At 49.3% G+C, this 22,425-nt stretch overlaps 1 protein-coding gene across 17 annotated transcripts in view; it reads left to right on the top strand.

The window, feature by feature from the left end:
* LOC105489305 (zinc finger protein 516) overlaps positions 1 to 22,425 on the top strand; it is a 141,195-nt gene that overhangs the window by 43,252 nt on the left and 75,518 nt on the right. For 13 of the 17 annotated variants that reach the window (XM_071085168.1, XM_011754045.3, XM_011754039.3 and 10 more), the window contains one exon: positions 8,627 to 10,593. In XM_071085168.1, coding sequence (XP_070941269.1) covers positions 8,784 to 10,593 — 1,810 coding nt within the window. In that variant the 5' untranslated portion in view covers positions 8,627 to 8,783. Of the gene's footprint in view, positions 1 to 937; positions 5,933 to 5,961; positions 10,594 to 22,425 lie in introns of those variants that run through there. The other 4 variants (XM_071085169.1, XM_011754051.3, XM_011754046.3 and 1 more) reach the window with 3 other exon arrangements.

Genomic DNA, 22,425 nt, shown 5'->3' on the forward strand with positions numbered 1-22,425 from the left:
CCACATGGCGTCGAGGGAGCCAGGGCTGTTTCAGGACGGCGATAAGGTTAATTCATGAACCAGAACTGAAAAAAAGGGCAAGCTAGATAGGCATTTGGAAAGCAGCACCCACTTCAGCGTTGCTTCCCTCCCCCGACACATGCTGGTTGCGGGGACTTCGTGCAGGAAACGGGACTTTCAGTTTTCCTCTTGCTCCTTTGTTCCTCCCTGGTGTCTCCCAGTCAGCTTTGCTTGGTTTCCGCAAACTTTAAGAGTTGGGTTGTTTCGGAAATGACTCTGGAATATGAGAGCATATTTGGGTAGCCTTCTGGTGCCTTTTTCGGGATAAGATTTTGATAAAGTCAACTTTGATAGTTGTGGGGAAATCAGTACAAAACCATTCAGCTTTTGTTTCCTACTGGTTTAATTCACAGAGCAGAAAATGGCAAAATTTCCTGTTGATTTCAGAGACATAGTTACTATTTTAAAATATAAGATGTTTTACAGTTTTTCCCTGGTAACGCCATATTTAACTGGTCAGAACGTTATTGTTGAAAATAAGGAAGGGGAAACCTCCACCGTGTTACTGATTTTTTACCTCGTGAAGTGCTGGAAGGGATAGTTAGGAACGCCAGAATACACTCAACGCCAGAATACACTGAATTTTGGCAGATGTTCGTGAGAATTCGTGTTGTCCACAGAAGGCTTTGCAACTGGAGCCTGTCGGTGGGTTTCTTTAATGGCTCTGGGCAGGCCTCTAAAACATCGGAAAGCAATCTTAAAACAAAACACTGCTTTCCATTCCAACAGGTTCCTATTATTCAGATGATTTTTCTTTGAGTTTCTTTCGAAAACTTGGGTTAACTAAAGGTAGTTTTCCAACGTGCGTTTATTACAGCCCTGGAGCTTCCCTGGGTCCTGGGGAGGGTGGGGAGTGGGGGAGGGGGAGGATCAGATAGGGGAAGAGGCCCACTGGGTCCCCCAGAGCTGCTTTGCTTTCAGTTGTGTTACGGGAGTGGCAAGTAGGATTTAATTTTTTAACTTTTAGGAAAGATTTGCCAAATTCGGAAAAATGGAAAGAGTTACAAATAAACATCCCAGCAGTTGTTAACATTTTGGTGCATTTGCCTTCTCGCCATCTCTCTCTTTCTCTTTTGTAAACCAACTCTGAATATTTCATTACACATCTCCAAAGAATAAAACCATTCTCCTATATTACCAGCTTCACACAAGTAACAGTAGTTCTCAAATATCCTCTAATACCCAGTCCATATTAAGGTTTAATTTCTACAAAGAGTTCTGGAGCTTCAGTGTGTTTGAATGTGCTTGTTGTAGATGGTTATAGCTGTTGGTCAGAGTTTTTAATTGTGTTAAATAACCTGTTATAGTATGAACTGTAAGAGCCCAGTGAATAAGAGGTGTTCCTATTTAGCTATTTGGAATCCAGCTTTCTAGCTGCTATTTTGTCCTTTTGCATTTATTAAACCATGTATTGTCATTGCCAGTGACCAGGTACCTTTGCACTGATATTTCATTCACTTACTGAACAATTACTAATGCTGTCTAAGATGTATTGAAGATTTATAGTGTAGTAAACATTGTGGCTTGCTTGCATTAATTTAAATTGTACTGGAGTATGATAAAATAGATATTGCTATCATTTACATTTTAAAGATGAAGAAGTGGACTGAGGAACAGAGAGGCTGAGACACTTGCTCAGGGTCACACAGCTGACCTCAGGTAGTGGCAGAACTGGGTTTTAATCCCAGGTATTCTGGCTGCCCCTCACGACTTGTTGGGTCACCAGACTCTTATCATTGGCTGAAGGAGATCAGGAAGGCTGTACTGTACCTGGGTGATGGTTGGTCAGCCTCATCACAGGTGGGGCAGGGAGGCAGGCGTGAGGACCAGAGGGGAGCATCATGAGCATGGTTACTGGGAGGCTGCTGGGCCGGAGTAGGGCTCCGGGCTCTAGATGTGGGGGTCCAGGGCAGCTGTGGGGTTCAGACCTTGAGAAGCCAAGGTGAGGAGTTTGGCTTCATCTTGCAGACTTAGGGAGCCTCCGAAGGGCTGGGAGTCTCCTGGAGACAGGCCCTGTCTGTGCTGTGGAATGATGGCTTTGGCTTGAGTTGGGCACATGGATTCAAGAGTGAGTTGGGAGGTGCATCCAACAGGACGCGGGGTTATTACTGGGCACTGCTGAGATGGGGAGGGAGGAGCCAGGGAGGACCTGGTGTTTTGTGCTTGGGTCATGAAAAGTACTTAGAATTCAAGCCACACCAGTGTGGTTCCCAGGTGAGCCTCAGGCTCCCTGGGGAAGGCCTGGCCAGTCGTTGCAAATATAGTGAATTGCTTCCCTCCTGGCCTTCTGGAAACTTCTCCTTGTCTTACTGGTACGCTGCCAGCATGCTTTGATAATGGTGTGCTTCCCTGTCTGACTTTGAGTTCCTCGAAGCCGGGTGCTTTTTCTGAGTCATCTTAGATCTCTGGCTCTTGATAACGAGACCTAGCACTTGCTAGGTGCTCAGGAAGTGCTTGTGCGGAGATCCCCTCGTTAGCGCCTGACCGCACCGCCCTAGGACTGGAACACCTCTAAGGAACCTGCCGTCACCTGAAGTTCCTCGGGGATGTGGACAGAGTTCTTCTGCTACGTTTGTGCTGTACATACCCCTGGCTTTGTGAACATGGCTTTCCTTCTGGCTGAGTGTGTTGGACCAAGGCTTTGCAGTGCTTGTTTCTAAAGAAGTTTCTGTAGCATCAGTGGGGTTAACCTGGGTACACATTTCTTCACACCGGGAAGTGTCTCAGCAGCTTACCAGGGTGTGTGTCAGGAAGTGACTTTTCTGCTCTGTATTAGGTCAAAAAGGCAGTTCTTCCTCACTTACAGAAGGGATTGATTAGTTGAAATATTGGCCCACAGAGTAAATTTATCCCAAATTTAGCAAATATAAGTAATCTGGAGAAAGTCACTTAATTTCAATTGTATGATATAGGCAAAAAAAGAAAGACAACGAAAAGAAAAAAAAAATCCAGCGGTACGGCAGCAGCCTTAATATATATGTCTTTAGATGTTTTTAGATGTTTACATGATTAGTTTTAAAGTGTAGCTACGTATTTTATTTTCTACTTTTATATTTTGTTCTTTCTTTAGCCTCTCCCTTTCTCCGTTACAATGTATTTTTATGTTATGAGTAAACAGTTCTTTCAAACATTTTACTTCTTCCTATTTTTTAATAAATGTGATTGTTACCTAAGTTTTTCAAAATGAAATAATTTTTTTATTTCAAAAATTGTATAAGGCATTTAAAAAAGCCTCAAACTTTTCATTACACCTCTGGGTAAATAAATACTCACACACACACACACACACACACACACACACACACACAGAGCAAGAGATCCATTGGAAGTCTGCTTTAAAACCCTGATCAGCAAATCATATTTATGCCTAAACAATTAAATTACAGTTTTGTCTGGCAAGTTCCCAATTCCAGCCTTGGAAAAAGTTTGTAATACGTCTTACCCTAACATCAAAACTGTGATTCAACACACAGGCACACCGTGTGTTCAGATGGGTCCCTGCCGTCCGGTGTGCGTGGGTGCCATATTGCATGTCAGCTGGACACATGCTGTACCCTCCAGCTTGGCTCCGAACATCTGTGCTGTTGCAGAACTTTGCCGTATTCACTGTAGTTTGGGTGGCAGGTTTGCGTGCACAAGTTTTATAAGGCTGGTTATCTCCAGGCCCATGTGTTACAGGGAGAGTTGGAACAACAACTTGGATTTGGTGGGCGTTTGAGAAAGTGGAATAGGGCAGCCCAGGATGGAAATGTCTGTGGCTGGAACTGAGGTGGGTAACAGTTTATCACACGGCGCTGCTCCTATGTGAGGCACGCCCCACTAGGGACCAGGATAAAGGTGGAGAAGGCATCCCGTCGAAGCCCTCCTGGCTTACAGGGGTTGGCGGGATTTAAAGCACATCCCATCGTGCCAGCAGGGCGGCTGACGTCCTGATAATCCTCCTAATTGGGGCGGCCGCCCATGGCGTGTTTTGAAGTTGGAAGCTCTGAGGACAGCATTCTTGTTCTTTTTTTTGGAAGGGATGCCCTTGTCTTAAATAGCAATTTTTGCCTGCAGCTAAAAAGAATGATTACAAAGATCTTTCGATTTGGCCACTGAGTAACCCCTTAGGAGAGTTAGTTGCAGGGAATTAATTTTTGACTGTTTCTTTAAAGTTTGAGAAACTCTGCTAGTCAACCATGGACATCAGGAGGGGATCACTTAATGGACCCCTGGGCAGAGGCAGCTTTGCTCATGTTTCCTTAAGATAATGGCGGTTTGGGATTAACTTGGTTACTTTTTCAGCACTTTTTCCATTTCTACATTTATGTATCTTTCCCTTCAAAATGTTCTTAAGTCCTCTAAAAACACATCCTGTGCAGTTCTCACAGGGATTTATAGCAGGGCTTATTTTTGAAAGATGGGACAGGCGGAGAAGTAGTGAGCAGGAGATCAGAGAGAAAGAAGAGCTTGCTTTGTTGATCACAGGGCATCGTTGTTGATGCTCCTCCTTGAACGTCTGCCTGTAAATTGCAGGGCTCTGCAAGTTTTGGGGAAAGCGTTTAAGTGAGTTGAAGGAAATGGAGACTGCATTCTCTAGTCGCTGGGTGCCTGAGGGCCAGGGTTCAGGCTCTAGCTAGGGTTGGGGTACTGGGAACTCAAGGCTGTGCAAGGATGGGATGGGTCCGATGCTGGCACAAGGCCCTTTCAGATGTACAAGGGCCATGCTGCTTGATATTGTGCCATCTTCTGCTCAGCCGTGGTCATGGTCCAGGATGCTGGGGTGGTGCTGCTGAGCTGGGCTAGAGGGGGCTGTGTTTGGGGGCTCTGGTGATCCATGAGCGAGAGTGTCTGTGTTTCTCCAGCACTCCTGGAAGGCCCCAGCAGGGCAAGCTGCTGCCTAGGATGAGAAGAGGAGACTAAGTGCCAGGTGTGTGTTTGCCTGGATGTCCCTGGGGTCTGGATGTTGTGGGCTCTGAGGTGGTCACTGGATTTTATAGAAGGAGGCGTTTGCAAGGGACTTCAGTGACACATGGCTGTTGCTTCTTGTTTCTCTGTGCCTGACATAGGAGGGGACGGGTTGAGGGTGTGAAGGACATGCCTAGAAAGGCATGTGGCTGGTGACTGGGAGCATGAGGGCTGGGACCAGGGTTCCCAACTGCACGTGTGCACTTTGTACTGAATACCCTGGTGTTGGCCGTGACCCTGTGACCTGCACGCTGACGGGTGCACAGCTGCTGGCACACAGCTGTCTGGCACGGAGGCTGCTTCTCTGGGCGCAGACCCCACAGGAGCTGCTGCTCTGAAAGAAGGCAGGAGCCGATAGCCATAGAGCGCAGAGTTTTGGTGATTGGTGTGAGTCTTTGCACCGAACAAATCTCATTTTGCTTCATGCTGCACTTGAGGCCTCCTTCTTACGGCCCTGACCAGGCCTGGGCTCCTCCTCGGCGAATCCTGTCTTCGTAGCTGGCTTCTGGCAGTTTAATTCTCTTGAACTAGAGAACTGTCTTGACATTTAACGTCCTTTATAGATAAACGTTGGAGGTCTAGGGGATTCTGTAAAATTATTTCAGAGCCACCAATTTCCAGGATTTTAGTTGTTTTTTTTTTCCTCCCTGTAAACGTATTTTCTATGATTGTTCACACTGTAAGGTTTTTATACCACATCCAGTCACTAAGTTAGATATAAACAGTGTGCTTCATTCATACTTTGAATATCAGATTCAGCATTTTTGTGGGGGAGTGAACTGGGGCCTGGGGAAAGATAAGGCTTCCTGTGGATCACTTGCCTTGTAAAATCATCATAAATCATTACACAGCCATCCACAATGTGTGCCAAGACCAAAATCATTTAAATTAGCTTGGAGTGAAAGGTCATTAAGAAATCTTCTTGGTAAGCTTATTTATTTCTCCAGTTTTGGGGGAAATTTTAATTTTTTTTTGTTTGTTTTTGTGATGGGGTCTTGCTCTGTCACCCAGGCTGGAGTACAGTGGCGTGATCTCAGCTCACTGCAACCTCCGCTTCCCGGGTTTAAGTGACGTTCCTGCCTCAGCCTCCCGAGTAGGTGGGACTACAGGTGTGCACCACCATGCCTGGCTAATTTTTGTTTTTTGTTGGAGCAAGTGGGTTTTGGCTCCTCCGGGCGGGCATCTCTCTCGTGCCCGCTCTGTTGCTTGGCTGTGCTGGGTGCGTCCCTGAAGGAAGGAGCAGAACCTCTGTGTTGCTGCTTTTCATTTGCTGCTGAGGCTGCGCCTGTTTCCTTAGGTGCCTCCAAAGCTTGTCAGCAGGGGGCTTTCTAGAAAGACATTGTGAAGCCTGTAATTCTTGGTAAGGTTTCTACCTGGCGCTGTATCTGCCTGCGAGAGGGTACAGCATGGGGTCTTTTCGGGAGGCTGCTGTCTTGCTGTTGTCTGGGCCCTCGGGAGTTGAAGTATTAATACAAAATGCTCAGAATCCCAAACCCCCCGTGGGGGAGGTTTGGGGACACGGGACACGCTTGACACCCGACACTGATTTTTTAGCTCACGCCCCTTCACCCCCTCAGGTCTATGATCAGTGTTCTTTTCTGCGTCCCATCTGCTTCTGTGAAAACCTTCCAGGCTGCAAAACTCAGAGCAAACAGGGACCTGCCACCCCAGGTCTTTTCCAGGGAGACCCTGTCATCTTTGCACAGAAGCTGTGTGTGGTTGTGTTGTGTGTTTCTCAGCCAGAAATTCGGAGCTGCTTTGGGTTTTATAGATGTTTAAGTCGGAGTTCTTAGTGTGTGTGAGATTGTAGGTTTATAAAAACACGCTTCCTTTCTGTGTGAAGTCACTTGGGTTTTCAGAACATCGCCCGTCTGGGTGCCTCACTGTGCAGGTCTGGAGCCGGCCCCGGAAGGGAGACCCTCTCTGGGCCCTTGGAAGCAGGAAATGGATGTATTCTGTACAGAGATGAGCGGATGAGCAGAGCCTGTCCCTGGGGAGCTGTCTGTGCAGCCCCTCCCTCTCGAACACACTCAAGCACTGATCTGGGAGACTCGGCATCTCTCATATCCTTCCTAACTGGCTCATCATTCTGCTTCTTTCCCTTACCCTGTGTCAGGTGGGATTCCTGTTTTTACTGAAGAGTTGCTTTTCTCCTTGCACCATTTAGGCCTCTTTGGTTGGATACAAGCATTTTGATTCATGCATCCCCCATCCTTGGCGGGGGCCCGTTCTGTGCTGGACACAGGTACACTCTGGCAGGCTGCCCTTTGCCTGTGTGCCTGGAGGGAGCGGGCCTCTGCCCTCCTCACACTCTGGTGGGTGGGATGGGCATGCAGGTGGCAGTGGGCATGCAGGGTGGTTGATGCTGTTTTCAGGCTTGGGCACAATCTCTGGGAGCAGACCCACCCTTACTAGGAGGATGCTGTGAGAATTTGACCTGTGGCATAGTGGGGGGCAGAGAGGAGAGGCCGCATGGTCTCAGGAGGTTGGGGATGGGGCTCTTCAGCCCATCTGGGGATCAGCACTCAGTCCTGTGCCAAAGCCTGAGGTTCCTTTTTAGGGAGAGTGGGCAGGGGACCAGGGGAGAAAGCACAAAGCCCAGAAGGAAAGGCGATTATGAGCCAGGCCAGAGAACGGGCTTTGTCTAAGGGGCGGCAGGCACCACGGCCAGCAGGGGCTGATGTGTAACTAGTCTCGTGGTCAAGCGCACACAGAAGTAGAGTCAGGCAGGACGGCTTCAGTCGCAGGGTCCTGGAGCTGGCACTTGGGGAGCTCGGGGCGTCTTTTCCACACCGTGTTGTTTTTCCTTTATGAAGTCGTCTGTGCTCTTAGCAAAAGACTCGTTTCTTTAACGTCTACACACAATTATATACAGGCACACACTGCATAGGGATGTGCCAGTGTTGGACCACATATACTACAGTGGTGCCATTGCATTACAGTGCTGTAATTTGCCATTGTGTTACACTTACCTACAGCCTTCAGTAGAGTAGCTCGCTGTATGGGTTTGTAGCCTAGGAACAATGGGCTTCACCATATAGCCTAGGTGTGTTGTGGGCTGTGCCATCTGGGGGTGTATATGTGTCCACGGTAGTATGTCTGCACAGGGACGAAATCGCCTAACAATGCATTTCTCAGCTCGTATCCCATTGGCTAAGTGGCATGTGACTGTGAAGTGCCATCAACTGTTGTCACCACCTGTGCAGCTCACCTTCCATCAGCCCAGGAACTGGGCTTTTCCCAAACCTTGCTTCCCTCTGTCCCTGATTCCCACATGGTCTTGCAGAGTAGCTTGTATTCCTCACACTCCTACACACTCTGGTACTACAGTCTCTCCTTAAAGATTCGATGCCTTGTTGGGAATAGATAATTATTTTGGTGCACAATCATTAACAATTATTTATGTTAATGATTTAACACAATTCATTATTGATAATTAACATGCTGATTTTTAATAAAGAAAGCGGCTACTCTCGCCTCTGTTTGAAGTGGTGTTGGTGCCCCTTTTCTTAGTGTGCGTTGGATGGGTATGTTTTGGGGAGCGTGTGGGGGTTCCCGCAGCCATGCCGGTGCCCTCTTCGCCAGGAGCTTTGCTGATGATGTTCCGTCTCTGTTTCAGGTGCTGGCTGCCAGCTGCTGCGCCCCCGATGTAGAAGGTGCACCTCCTGGGAGCTGGCCCGTCTTTTGGCTCTTCTGACCATGGAGAGATAGGACGGTCCCTGCAGCCCGCACGAGAGAAAGCTGTGCCACCACCACCGGCCGCGCCCGTCCTTCGGATGGATCGCAACAGAGAGGCCGAGATGGAGCTGAGGCGAGGCACCAGCCCCACCAGGGCCGGCCGGGGCCACGAGGTGGATGGGGACAAGGCTACGTGCCACACTTGCTGCATCTGCGGCAAGAGCTTCCCCTTCCAGAGCTCGCTTTCGCAGCACATGCGCAAGCACACGGGCGAGAAGCCCTACAAGTGTCCCTACTGCGACCACCGGGCTTCCCAGAAGGGCAACCTGAAGATTCACATCCGGAGCCACCGCACGGGGACTCTGATTCAGGGACACGAGCCAGAGGCGGGTGAGGCGCCGCTGGGCGAGATGCGCGCCTCCGAGGGCCTGGACGCCTGTGCCAGCCCCACCAAGAGTGCCTCGGCCTGCAACCGGCTGCTGAACGGGGCCTCACAGGCCGACGGCGCCAGGGTTCTGAACGGGGCCTCGCATGCCGACAGCGGCAGGGTCCTGCTGCGGAGCAGCAAGAAGGGGGCGGAGGGGTCCGCATGCGCCCCCGGGGAGGCGAAGGCCGCAGCCCAGTGCTCCTTCTGCAAGAGCCAGTTCGAGCGTAAGAAGGACCTGGAGCTGCACGTGCACCAAGCGCACAAGCCGTTCAAGTGCAGGCTGTGCAGCTACGCGACGCTGCGGGAGGAGTCGCTGCTGAGCCACATCGAGAGGGACCACATCACCGCGCAGGGGCCCGGCGGCGGCGGGGCCTGCGTGGAGAACGGCAAGCCCGAGCTGAGCCCCGGGGAGTTCCCGTGCGAGGTGTGCGGCCAGGCCTTCAGCCAGACCTGGTTCCTGAAGGCGCACATGAAGAAGCACCGGGGCTCCTTTGACCACGGCTGCCACATCTGCGGCCGTAGGTTCAAGGAGCCCTGGTTCCTCAAGAACCACATGAAGGCGCACGGCCCCAAGACAGGCAGCAGGAACAGGCCCAAGAGTGAGCTGGACCCCATCGCCACCATCAACAACGTGGTCCAGGAGGAGGTGATCGTCGCCGGCCTGAGCCTCTACGAGGTCTGCGCTAAGTGCGGGAACCTGTTTACAAACCTGGACAGCTTGAACGCCCACAACGCCATCCACCGCCGGGTCGAGGCCAGCCGCACGCGCGCCCCGGCCGAGGAGGGGGCGGAGGGGCCCCCGGACACCAAGCAGTTCTTCCTCCAGTGCCTGAACCTGAGGCCGTCTGCGGCCGGCGACGCGTGCCCAGGCGCACAGGCCGGACGGCGGGTGGCCGAGCTGGACCCGGTCAACAGCTACCAGGCCTGGCAGCTGGCCACGCGGGGCAAGGTGGCCGAGCCGGCCGAGTACCTCAAGTATGGGGCCTGGGACGAGGCGTTGGCCGGGGACGTGGCCTTCGACAAGGACAGGCGCGAGTACGTCCTGGTGAGCCAGGAGAAGCGCAAGCGCGAGCAGGACGCACCGGCCGCGCAGGGGCCCCCGCGTAAGCGCGCGACTGGGCCTGGGGATCCGGCGCCCGCTGGCCACCTCGATCCCCGCTCGGCCGCGCGCCCCAACCGCAGGGCCACAGCCACCACTGGCCAGGGCAAGTCCTCCGAGTGCTTCGAGTGCGGCAAGATCTTCCGCACCTATCATCAGATGGTGCTGCACTCGCGCGTGCATCGCCGCGCGCGCCGCGACAGGGACAGTGACGGGGACCGGGCGGCGCGGGCCCGCTGCGGATCACTCAGTGAGGGTGACTCGGCTTCCCAGCCCAGCAGCCCCGGCTCCGCCTGTGCCGCTGCCGACTCCCCAGGCTCTGGCCTGGCGGACGAGGCTGCCGAAGACAGCGGTGAGGAGGGCGCCCCCGAACCTGTACCAGGTGAGCAAGTGTACCCAGGTGGCCCAGGTCCTGGGATCCCAGGCTCAGGGGGTTCCTGCTCCCAGGTAAACGTATAATCAGGTAGCCTCGCTCATTAGCCCGTTACCCAGCTAGACCTATGCTCAGGTGACACTGGGCCTCAGGACTCCACGCCCAGGCGGCCTTGTGCCCTTGCCCAGGGTCCCTGTGCCCAGGTGACTCCACACCCAGGAATCTATCCCCAGTATGGACCTGGAGCTCGCACTGCTGAGTGCAGATACAGACACCCATCAGGTCCCCTTGCAGCCCCTTTCAGTGTTTGCGTACACACACCTTTGACCTCTAGGGTTGATGGTCTCACCTGAGCATCTGTAATCCTAATTTCTGAGCAAAGAACACCATCATGGATCCCTTCTGAGACAAATTCCCTCCCCTCCCCTTTTCTGCCTCAGACCCAGTTCTCACCATACGATGCGCGCGTGCGCGCGCGCACACACACACACACTCTCTCTCCCCCCCCCCCCTCAATTTCCTCTACTCTAGCTGGGTAGAAGACTGTCTTCAAATTGGTGTGCAGTTATAATTAATCTCCTTGGATTCAAGTAACCCTGTGGGTTTAGAGACAGTTAATTGGAACAGATTACTTTCCACATAGCAGCCATGTAAATATTTAAAGATGCTTGGCTAACTTTGTTTTCATAATCCTTCTACTTTCTATAAATTTTAAACATTTTGATATTTTCTTTATTATTTTTTGCTTTGCCTAATTGTTTTAAGTGGAAAGTGATGTTTCAGTGATAGAACTTGCATGTTTCTCCACAAAGCCAAAGATGTTTTTCCCTTCTCTGCAACGCTGTTCCTGACTGTTGCTTTTTACCTGGACTTTCAAGAGTATTAGAAATCAAAGCCCGCGGCAGGGCTCTTTATATTCTGTGGTGAAGAAGATGACTGCTATGTTATATTATTTCACAACAAAACAAAAGACAGTGTCATTTTTCCTTGTTAGAGATTTGGCCAAACCTGGACAGAGTTTATTACAGTCTTATGCAGTGTGTTATATGAGGGTCTGTTACACTGAAATGCATATTGAGTCAACAAATATGTAGAAGGCAAGTCTTTTCTCCTGTGGCAAAACCTGTGCTGAATCCATGCCCAGGTTGTGAGTGTCTACATAGGTAAATGAGTCTTCAGTAATGCGAATTTGAACTTCTCATTTCTTCGTCATTGGTCCCCGTGGGAGAAACAGGAGAACATGGCCTTCTCTGAAAATGCAGTGACCATTCAGTGAACATGTTTGGATTCTTTGAATAATTTGTCATGTGAAACCGGGTTGACCCCCTCATGACACTTGGTTGACGTCTTTTAAGTTTAATTCTTGGTATTCTTTTTTTATTTTTATAAATATAGATTTTACTGGTTATGTTCCGGCACTTTTTGGAGCACATGCTGGATAAAATATTGGGCTAGTACTATGGGTTTTTAAATTTTTTTCCACTTTGAAGAGAAATATTCTTAATATTTGGAAAAGCTCTTGGGCCTCACTCACCCCATTGATTATGATGGTGGTCACATGATTCATAAAAAGCTAATCCAGTAGTGCTTTTAGAAATAAAGAAGTTGGAAAGATCAAATGATTTCCATCATAAATTGGAAGATACTCTTTTTTCTTTTCAGGCTCATTAAATTTTAGAGACTGATTTTTTTTTTTTTTTTGAGACTGAGTCTCGCTCTGTCCCCCAGGCTGGAGTGCAGTGGTGCGATCTCGGCTCACTACAAACTCCACCTCCTGGGTTCACGCCATTCTCCTGCCTCAGCCTCCCAAGTAGCTGGGACTACAGGCGCCTGCCGCCCTGCCCGGCTAATTTTTTGTATTTTTTAGTAAAGACAGGGTTTCACTGTGTTAGCCAGGATGGTCTCAATCTCCTGACCTTGTGATCCACCCGCCTCGGCCTCCCAGAGTGCTGGGATTACAGGTGTGAGCCACCGTGCCTGGCCCTAGAGCCTGCTATTTATGTCTTAAAGACATTACGTATATTTTTCTCTATATGTAACTTTTTGAGAAAGTTAATATAGATCTCAGCTGATTCTGTAACAAGACATATATCATAGTTGAATGTAACGAACAGTTGGTGATAGAATAAATAGGATATTTCAGCTTATTGAGAGAGGACAGAAATTTATGGTGCGACAGAGGCATAAAACATGCAAGAGCCTTGTTAGGTGTATGTGGGTCACTTTCCGTAATCCCAAAGGACAGTATCTTTCTACCTAAAAACACAAATTTTTCACTTACAACAGCCCCTTTAACAGTCTAGTGTAGCAACAAATTACTAATTCGTGGGTATTCCTTAAGGAGAAAGACCATGTTCCATCCATTTAACTACTCTCAAAACACTGCGATTTGTGGGATTTGGCCCAGGTCTTTCACAGGGCTAGCCTGGAAAAGAAACTGGGTATTCTGAATCTTAACGTTTAAATCTGCGGTGATCCTTTCTTTTTCTGAAAAAATACATGCAACTTTGGAAAATGTCTGCCTTTCCTGTTACTAAAAAGATGACTTAGTTCTTTGAGCATTAGGTTATTTTAAATTCTCAGAACTCTGATGGGATGATTGGTTAGCACTGTTAGGTAGAGCAGCTATGTAGAAATTGAGGAACGAAAGATAACGGTAGTTCTCATAAGCAGCGGCCAGCCTGCCTGTGGGAGCAGAATTGAAATTAGAATTCAGGTCTATGCGACCATTCCAGTAAAACCCAGTTGTGCCATAATTTTACCCGAACATTTTCTTTGACATCTAGGAATTGATTTGAATGCTGTTTCTGGATCTGGAAATAATTTGCATTATTAGATTAACTGAAAGAAACTCCTCTCCTTTTTTTTATGGAACATGTTTTCTCAGTTGAATGTTGCCATGTATTCCTCTGGAAAGTTCCGATATTCACGTTACTTTTATCCCCGTATAAGACTTGGTCGCAGCAGCTCTCATTATTGACTTAAAATAGTAGAAGTGCAAAATTCTGAAAAAAGCCAGTCATTGGGAATATGTTACTAGATTTAAATCTTCCACTGAGAAAGGGACGTGACATGAACAGAAAGTCCGCTTTTGGACTTCACAAAAAATTAATATTTTTAGTAGGAAAGAGGGGTGAAAGGGCATCTAATTGGAGTTTATAAAAATCAACATTTCCCACATTCCCAAACACAAGGAAGCTCAGGGAGCTTAGAAACCATCACTAAGGAAAAACGAATATTGCTTTGCAAGGAGACATATAAACCTTCAGTGTATGGGCCGAAATAGAATTCTGCTCAGAAAGCATTTAGGCGATTCAGGAATAACAGAAGCACGCAGAGAGTCTGCACGTCTCTGGAAGACTTCCTCTCAGAGTTCATGCCATCCTGAGAAGTGCCTGACTGGGCTGCCTGGTGCCCAGGCCACGGCAGATACTCTGAGGTACTCGTAATGCACAGTCCACCGTTTAGCTGCATACCATTCAAGACTAATTTTACTACTTCAGTTTTTCACCATTTCTTGTTATGCTAATATCTGTCATGTAAAATCCATATTCCGTCCTGTTGAACCCACCCTCACTTTTTAGATACTCACTGCGACTCAATAGATGGGACAGCCTCAAGTTTTAGATGACGTTGTGGGAAGTTAGAAGTACAGTTGGTCTTCTGTATCCGTGGATTCCGCATCTTTGGGTTCAACCAACCACAGCCTGAAAATATTAAAAAAAAATAGATGGTTGTTTCTGTACTGAACATATACAGGCCTTTTTTTTGTTGTTATTCCCTAAACAACACAGCAGAATTTATAGAACATTTACATTGCATTATTATATGTAATCTAGAGATGATTTACAGTGTACGAGAGATGCGGTTAGGTTACATGCAGGTATTTACACCAGGGACTTGAGCATCCTGGATTTCGGTATTGGGGGAAGGCCTGGAATTGGGGGAAGTCCCACAAGGGACGATTGTGTTCAACTGTTTTTGATCAACATAATGGCAAATTATATGACTCAACTTAAGAGAATAAAAAGAGTGGTTGGAACAGTTGCCTTGGTATTATATGCAATTTGAAGAATCAAGGAAAGAGTGTTTAAAGAAGAAAAAAATGGTCAAGGGAAGGAAAGGTAATTAAAGGAGGAAATGGATCTACCTTCAGAGTGTCTCCTGGTTCCCATCCCCTGGCTGGCTGCCTCACTGCCACCCTGCAGCCCAATAGCCCCGTCCTTAGAGCCCATCTTCTTTCCACCGTCACCAACCACACTCAGGCTTTTGCCGTAAGGTATTTGCCGAGCTCGTGCTTGGAGGCTGGCTGGCTGTCCGTGCTGGTGCGCTGGCTGTGAGGAAGGCCAGGCTGTAGTTGTGCAGCTGCACAGAGGTTCCACAACCATCCTTCCTTCTTTCTAATAGAACTACAGACAGCAATTAGAATAGCTTAGGGAGGGTGAGAGACAGAGTGTGTGTGTGTGTGTGTGTTTTAGACAGGTCTCGCTCTGTCACCCAGGCTGGAGTGCAGTGGCACAATCTCAGCTCCCTGCAACCTCCACCTCCGGGGCTCGTGCCATTCTTTCACCTCAGCCTCCAGAGCAGCTAGGACTACAGGCGGTGACCACCACACTTGGATAATTTTCGTATTTTTTTTGGTAGACATGGGGTTTTGCCATGTTGTCCAGGGTGATCTTGAACTCCTGGGCTCAAGCGATCCACCCACCTCAGCCTCCCAGAGTGCTGGGATTCCAGGCGTGAGCCATTGCACCTGGCCTGGAGGATGCGTTCACCCGTTGAAATAGGATTGAGGGTGAATCTGGCCAGCAGAAGGGAGAATGGAAAGGGGGGGTGAGCTGGGAGAGGTGTTTCCCTGTGTAGCCAAGCCTGCTGGGCGTGGACAGCCTTTACATGGTACTTCTTCTAAGCGTTTCCTCAAGGCAGAGCAGGAGGAGCTCTCACAGTGCCTTTGCACATTGACTTTGCAGCCGAATCCAGTCGCGATGCTGAGTCTCTCGGGGACTCAGCGGTGTCCTGGCTTGGACGCACGGCGGGCAAGGCTCCCTCTGAAGCCTGGTGGTGTCCTGGCTCGGACGCACCATGGGCAAGGCTCCCTCTGAAGCCGAGTCCTGGGTTGGGAAGAGCTCTTGTCCTCACACATGCTTCATTGTGGGTCCCGTGGGAGGCTCAAAATGATTCAAAGAAAGAGGTTGTGGACCAAGGAGGAGGGAAAACGAGTGAAGTGCGTTCATTCAGGGGAAGTTCGAAGTGTAGGCGGGAATAGCATCCACTTTAGCTGGGGGAAGGAAAGCACACACGGCTGGGAACAATTTCATGGCAAACGCCACTCCACGGCCTGGAGGTGTGGGATGTGCTCATTCTGAGGGGTCTCGGTGGCATTGGGACCCTCTGTTAAACAGGAGCTTGCAGAATGGGTAAAGGTAAAAACCACCAGGCCAGCTCCCCTTAGTATCCTGACAGGTTCACTCGGCTGGACTCGGCCCAGTTCCTTCATCGCGCCACAGCCCCGGGCTCCTCTTGCGTAATATCTAATAAATGTTCACACATAGACTGCTTTACTGCTTCTGAAGTGCAGGGGTGACAGGCCGTCCCGAAGTCAGGTGCCCCCAAAAAGTGAGTGCTGCTGTCTGCCATGTGGCCTGTGCCAGGCCCCACAGGGCTCCCTGGGGTGTTTAACCAGATGAGCCAGAGAACAAAACCAGAGTGGGAATCTGGTGAGACAGAAACTCAGAAGAACAGAGACCGAGGTCACAAGCTGCAGGCTGATCGCAGGCTTCGGAAGAGCTGGCACCGTGTGCCCCGCAGAGGGCCCTTAAGGGCTCTACCTGGAGCCAAGACACCCTCCATGGCTTTACCCTGTACTGAGTTCTGAGGAGTTTTATTTCGTTGGGAGTAAAGTATGAGTTGGAAAACCCTGATAATAAATTGTTGTTTAGTCTAAAAATGCAGCAGTGTTCTTCCAGAGAAATATTCAGATGTAGTTGACAGTCACATGCAGAATGCCTTGTGATGTAGTCAGCATCTTAGCAACCGGAGCCCACTCCGAATCCGCGCTCCCGCACGCGTGGACACGACGGTGATTGTTCGTACGGCCCTGGGTGTCCTCGTGTGCTTCCCGAGTTACCAGAGGAAGATTAAATTATGAGGAGAGTAGTGTCTCCTAAATACGTTTTATTGTATTCTGATTCTTTCAGCGTTGATAATCTATGCATGGCATGCATGCTGATATTTGCTTGAACAGAGTGCTACATTTTGTGACCTTCCAGAATGAATTTATTAGACTGTGAAAGGCGTTAAGACTCTAGAGATTATACTCTGGGGTTTTCTTCCCGCCACTGAGAAATAACATGTGGGATGTACGTACTCGGTACCGTGAAACGAACATCAGGCAGACATTTTGGTTTGCTAGGAAAATTCAAACACTCGACGTGTTTTCTCTTTCTTTTTTGACTCAAGATAGAATCATAGAATTTTTGAGGTGGGAGGGAACTAAGAGGTATCCATTCTGTCCTCCCGTTTTATCAGTAAGGAATCCAGGGCTCAGGGCAGGCTTTTGTCCTATGCCGAATGATGTATGCGCTGCTGAAAGACGGCACATCATCGGTGGAGGGCACATAAACTTGGACTCAGACACGTGGATTTTAATTATCCGTTAGTCACCAAGTCACAGCGTGGTAGTATAAGTTCTTCAGCCCCTGGGAATCTGCAGTGTCCTGCCTTGCAGTGGCGGGGTGGGGGGCTGTGATTCCCACCGAAGCTGCCGTCCTCGCTGCGTTTCCTGTCTGTGCCTGGCGCACTGTGGGTATCCTACACACACGCTCTTCCTGTTAGCGTCCAGCGTCCAGCCTGGGAAAGGGTCCCCTTCCTGGTGTGTCCACGAGGGGCAGGAATGCATAGTCCCAGGCTGGTTCAGATTCTGCATCTGTACCTGTACCCGTGTTGTACGCAGGCCAGGATGCCCCCTAGCCACGGCCATGGTACCCTGTGCAGAAGTCCTGTGGGGTGGGCCGAGTTTCCTTCCTGCCACGTGGGAAGTTACTTAGGATAGACATTCAGTGCATGTTCACTGAAAGAGAAGTTCGTAATATTCTCGGACTCCAGTGCCAATGGATGCGTTTACAGATTCTTATCGGATGGAACAGATTTCAGCCTTTTCTTTCTTTGCCTATTATGCTAAACTTCTTTACTTCAATTCTCCTTTCCCTGCTAGATTTAGCATTTTCCAGTCTGCAGGAGGGGTGGTGCTGGATACGACTTTCAGCCCTGAACCTGTTGGGTGAATGTCACTGTTGCCTTGTCATGAAGAAGTGACGCTCGGTCCTCCCAGGTGTGACTTGAACTTGTTACTTTGGCTTAAAATGGAAGGGCTCCTCTTTGTAGATTTCATCTATCAACAGTGAACAGAAACACCTGAATTTGCTTTTTGCACCCCGTTCCCACGAGATAGGGCATCTCACGGATCAGGCAGGATCGCTCCTGGTAAAGAGGGAGGTCTGATTTCACTCCGAGCCGTCAGTTCCTGACCAGCTGGAAGAACGGACAGCAGCAGCCGGAGCAGCAGGTGCTGGGCTGGGTCAGGCGTTGCTGAGGGGTCTGTGCACCTGTGAGAAAAGGTGCTGGTGCTCACGGTGGGGTTTCCTGGCCAGGAGAGGTGTGATGCCATGGAGCCGTGTGCACCCCTGTGGAGCTGGGGACACGGCACCCTGCACGTGTTGTGTCACCCTGAGAGGGTGCCTTGCTGCTGAGCTGTCCGGGAGATTCCAGTCATTCTGACTGATGATTCTGCACCCTCCCATGTTGGTTGTGTTGTCACCCTCCTGTATCTGTGATGTGCTGCGTCTAAGCCCATCCCTTCTCAATACTTCACTAGGCGTTTGCTTAAAGCACAGATACCCACCCTTCTGCTCAGCCCTTGGGTGTTCCTCCTTGCGAGCCGAGGAGGCTCCCAGCTCTGTATACATTTCAGCTCTGGCACCTGCCCGTCTTCTCCCCTCTCCACCTTGCTGTGCCTCGACAGCTATGCCCAGACTCAAGGCTACCATGTCTCCTCCACAAGACCTGAGCATCCAGCCGCGATGCAGCACCCAGGGTGGAATGCAAACCTGGGCCTCAGGCTGGCCCCATTCCTCCCCGTTGCGCCCCTCTCTAGCCTGGACATGTTCTTTTCAGGCAGAATGAACCTCTGTGTCCCCAGCATCCGCCTTGGGTCAGGCGTCCTGGAATTGCCATCTCATTGAAGGCGGGGGCCGGACTTTCTTTTTCTAGAGGGCCCCGCAGGACTCACGCTAAGAACGGTGGCTGGAGCTGCACCTTGATGAATCTTGTTGTTCAGAGTTGACAGCGAACTACGTGGAGAAATGTATTCAGGAGTGGGTAGTTTTGCACAGGAGTACTCAGCGCTCAGTAGTCCTTGTTACTGGATGTCTAGACTCTAGAGATCTTCCTGTCTGATCACAGAAACAGGATGACCAGCAGTCACAGCAGAGGCTGGCCTTACAGTTAGTATTTAATGGGAGCATCTCGGGAGCCTACAGAGTCTTCAGTGGAGGGTGCTGCACTTGTGGATTTCAGTGCTGTTGCCACTCAGGACGTGCGGCCGGGTGTCGCTTCTGGTGTTGTCAGACTTAATGGAGTGAGGATTCGGGGAAGTCGCCTTCTTCCCTTCTTCTTCCCTTCTTCTGACCCTGCACGCCTCCTGTTGGAGCTGAGGCTCCGAGTTGCTGTGTCCGGGACCTTTGTTTCTGAACCGTTGTTACTGTGGACCAGGAGCAGAAGCTGGCTAAGCCCGTTCCCAGCAGAGAGTGATGCTAACATCGAGTGACCCTGGGCATGGGGTCCTGCTTAGGCCCCGGACTGTCACGGCAGGCTTCCTAGAGAGGTTGTTCAGGCCATTGGATGGTTTCCCACCTCAGTACAGAGGGCCATGGGCCTGGTACTGTGGAAGTACTCGGAGGCCAGAGGCTGTGGAAAGATCCATGAATTTCATTGGTGCTGGGGCCCGGAGAGTGGGGCTGTAGGCTCTGGACCCCCGTCTGGGGCTGCTCTCCACTGAGCTCCAGCACACAGGGCTCAGGTGACACAGGAGAGTGGGCTGTCAAGGACACAGTTGAATGCATGCTCTCTATTTCAGCTAAGGTGAGGTGATGGGCCTGGTGAGCAGGTAGTGAAGGTGCTGGCCGTTTGCACAATATTGGCACTGAAGGCAGAGACTTATGGGGTGAGAAGGTAGCAGTGGTGCTGGTGCTTTGCACAGTGTTGGCACTAAAGGCAGAGACCTATGGGAAGAGCAGGTAGTGACATTACTGAGGCTTTGCACAGCTTCTTCACTCAAGGTACAGGCCTATGGGGTGAGCAGGTGTCCATGGTGCTGGTGCTTTGCACTGTGTTGGCGCCAAAGGCAGAGGTCTGCGGAGGAGGGCAGGTGCTGGAGGACTGGCCGTCTCACTGTTTGAGGAGTGCTATGGGCGCCACATTTTGAGGACCTCTACATAGAGCCCAAAGCCTGTCCTTTCCTTAAGGAGTCCTTCCTTGTTCAACTGGTGACATCTGCAGAAACCATCTCCAAAGCTTCTCATCCACGGGCACTTTGCCATTGGCCCTGGCATTGGTGGCTGCTTAGAATAGCAGGCCCTGTCCTATTCCTGCCAGGGCAGTGGTGGGCGGGGCCGCCTGAGCGCACCTGGAGGCGGAATGCACGGGGCACTGTTAGTGCATTGCATGTTAGTCCGTTCTTGTGTTTCTGTAAAGGAATACCTGAGACTGGGCAATGTATAAAGAAAAGAGGTTTATTTTGGCCCACGGTTCTGCGGACTGTATAGGGAGCATGGTGCCGGCGTCTGCTTCCTGTGAAGCCTTAGAAAGCTTAGGATCATGGTGGAAGGTCAAGGGGAGCCCATGTGTCCCATGGCAAGAGTGGGAGCAAGAGAGAGAAGGGAAGGCGCCACACACTCTGAAACCACCAGATCTCGCGTGAACTCAGAATGAGAACTCACTCATTATTGTAATGGCAGCACCAAGCCATTCTTGAGGGACCCACGCCCATGACCCAGACACGACCTATCAGGCCCCACCTCCAACATAGGGAATCGGTTTCAACATGAGGTTTGGAGGCGGCGGATGTCCAAGCCATATCACGCCGGTGCAGGATGTTCCAGAGCAACCCCTCTCTCTCTGCTTTCAGGATTGACTTCCTTGTATGACTTAGGCTCAGTCAGCTCTTAAAGGAAACTGTGGCTTGCAGTTTGATTTGCATCATTCTTAGTCTGCATTTTCATCATGGGCACATTGAATTATTTCATAAGTTTAGACTTTCTTTTAAATGCTTGCAGCATTTAAGTTTTATTTGATAAGTGTTTTTTTGTGTGTGTGTCCTCGTCTCTGGCACAAGTTTTTAATTTTTCATTTTTGTGTGTATGGTTTTTCTTTTTGTGGTTCTTAGATAATTTTCTGTGTGCTGGACCTAATCTGAGGCTAGTTTTTCATGAGGGATTTGTTGGCTATTGATAGGATCCAGTATTTGCATATATAATTTGCATAAGCCTTTGCATATTAAAATGGATTGCCATTTTAGGTCTGTATTTTACTGGAATTTTAAAAAGCTGGGGATATTTGTCTCTGGATTAAAGGTTAGAAAGTAAGACTCCAGTTACTGAGATTTTACCTGATTCTGTGTGCGTGGTTCACATAGCGATATCCATTTACAGGAGGCCTTGTTTTCTGCTTTCTTTACAAAGGAAGCCATTGATTTGAAAGAAGTATTTTCACAGATTAGTAAGACATTTGGGCGAACTGTTAGCTGCCAAATATGTTCCTGTATAGATGTGCCAAATCTGAGTGTTACTCATGTTCTTTCTCTTAACTCCAGAATAGTTACTTTCAGCACTATGAATAAACTCTCTTCTACATTTAATACAATTACTGTTTTATTTAATAACCTACTTGGTTACTGAAATGTATCACTTAAAATGATAATTCTGCGGTGCCGTTTGTTGAGCTGGCCATCCTGTAGAAAACTTACATACGTGCCTGAATCTCGTATCTGAAGCCCGATGGAGAGTGGCAGCTGCCTTCAATGTCGTGAAGTTAGGTTGTTGGTACATATGATAATCTCGTGATTGATTCCAGTGTAGACGCTATTGGGATAGTTTGTTCATTGGACTGGACAATTAGAGAACATTTTTGATACTGAAATGATGGTCAGGTTTCCAATGTGACTTGTTAAATCCTGTTTCCTTTGATTTAAAATTAATCTGTGTTGTCACTGGTTTTTCAAAATTGATTGCTACATGACTCATGAGAATATGATTTTTATAGATTATTTTGGTATTAGACTAGGATGTGATAGGAGTGGAATGGATTGACATTTTTCATTTTTAAGAAATATTGCTGGGTTCTACTTTTTCAAAAACGATGGAAGATGGTAGGTCCAGGACCATGAGGCTGAAATCAAGGTGTCAACCTTCGGAAGCATCATGGACGGGTAGGGAAGCGTCGGTAAGAGCCTTGAAATGCAGTTACAGGTGCCCCCAGAAGGTGCCTCAGGAAGTTCCTGAAGTTCAGGTATGAAAAAAGCCGTTGGAAGGTACTGGCTCGGGAATTTTCAGAAGCTCTGAACAGAAGGTTCTGGACAGGTTGTGCGTCACACCAGCAAGACAGAGTCTCTGCGGTTTCTATGGCGATAGCCTGCACTCCACTTAGAAACCAATTCTTGATGTTGTTTTGAAACCTCAGGAACAAAAGGGCACCGTGTTTGCTTTTGCGGAAGAGCCTGGTAGTCGTGCGGCATTTGGCAGACGTCGGATTCCTTGATACCTTTTCTTTCCGTCGCCACTGCTCGGC

This window comes from Macaca nemestrina, chromosome 19, assembly GCF_043159975.1.
Source record: "Macaca nemestrina isolate mMacNem1 chromosome 19, mMacNem.hap1, whole genome shotgun sequence".
Classification (NCBI taxonomy): Eukaryota; Metazoa; Chordata; class Mammalia; order Primates; family Cercopithecidae; genus Macaca; species Macaca nemestrina.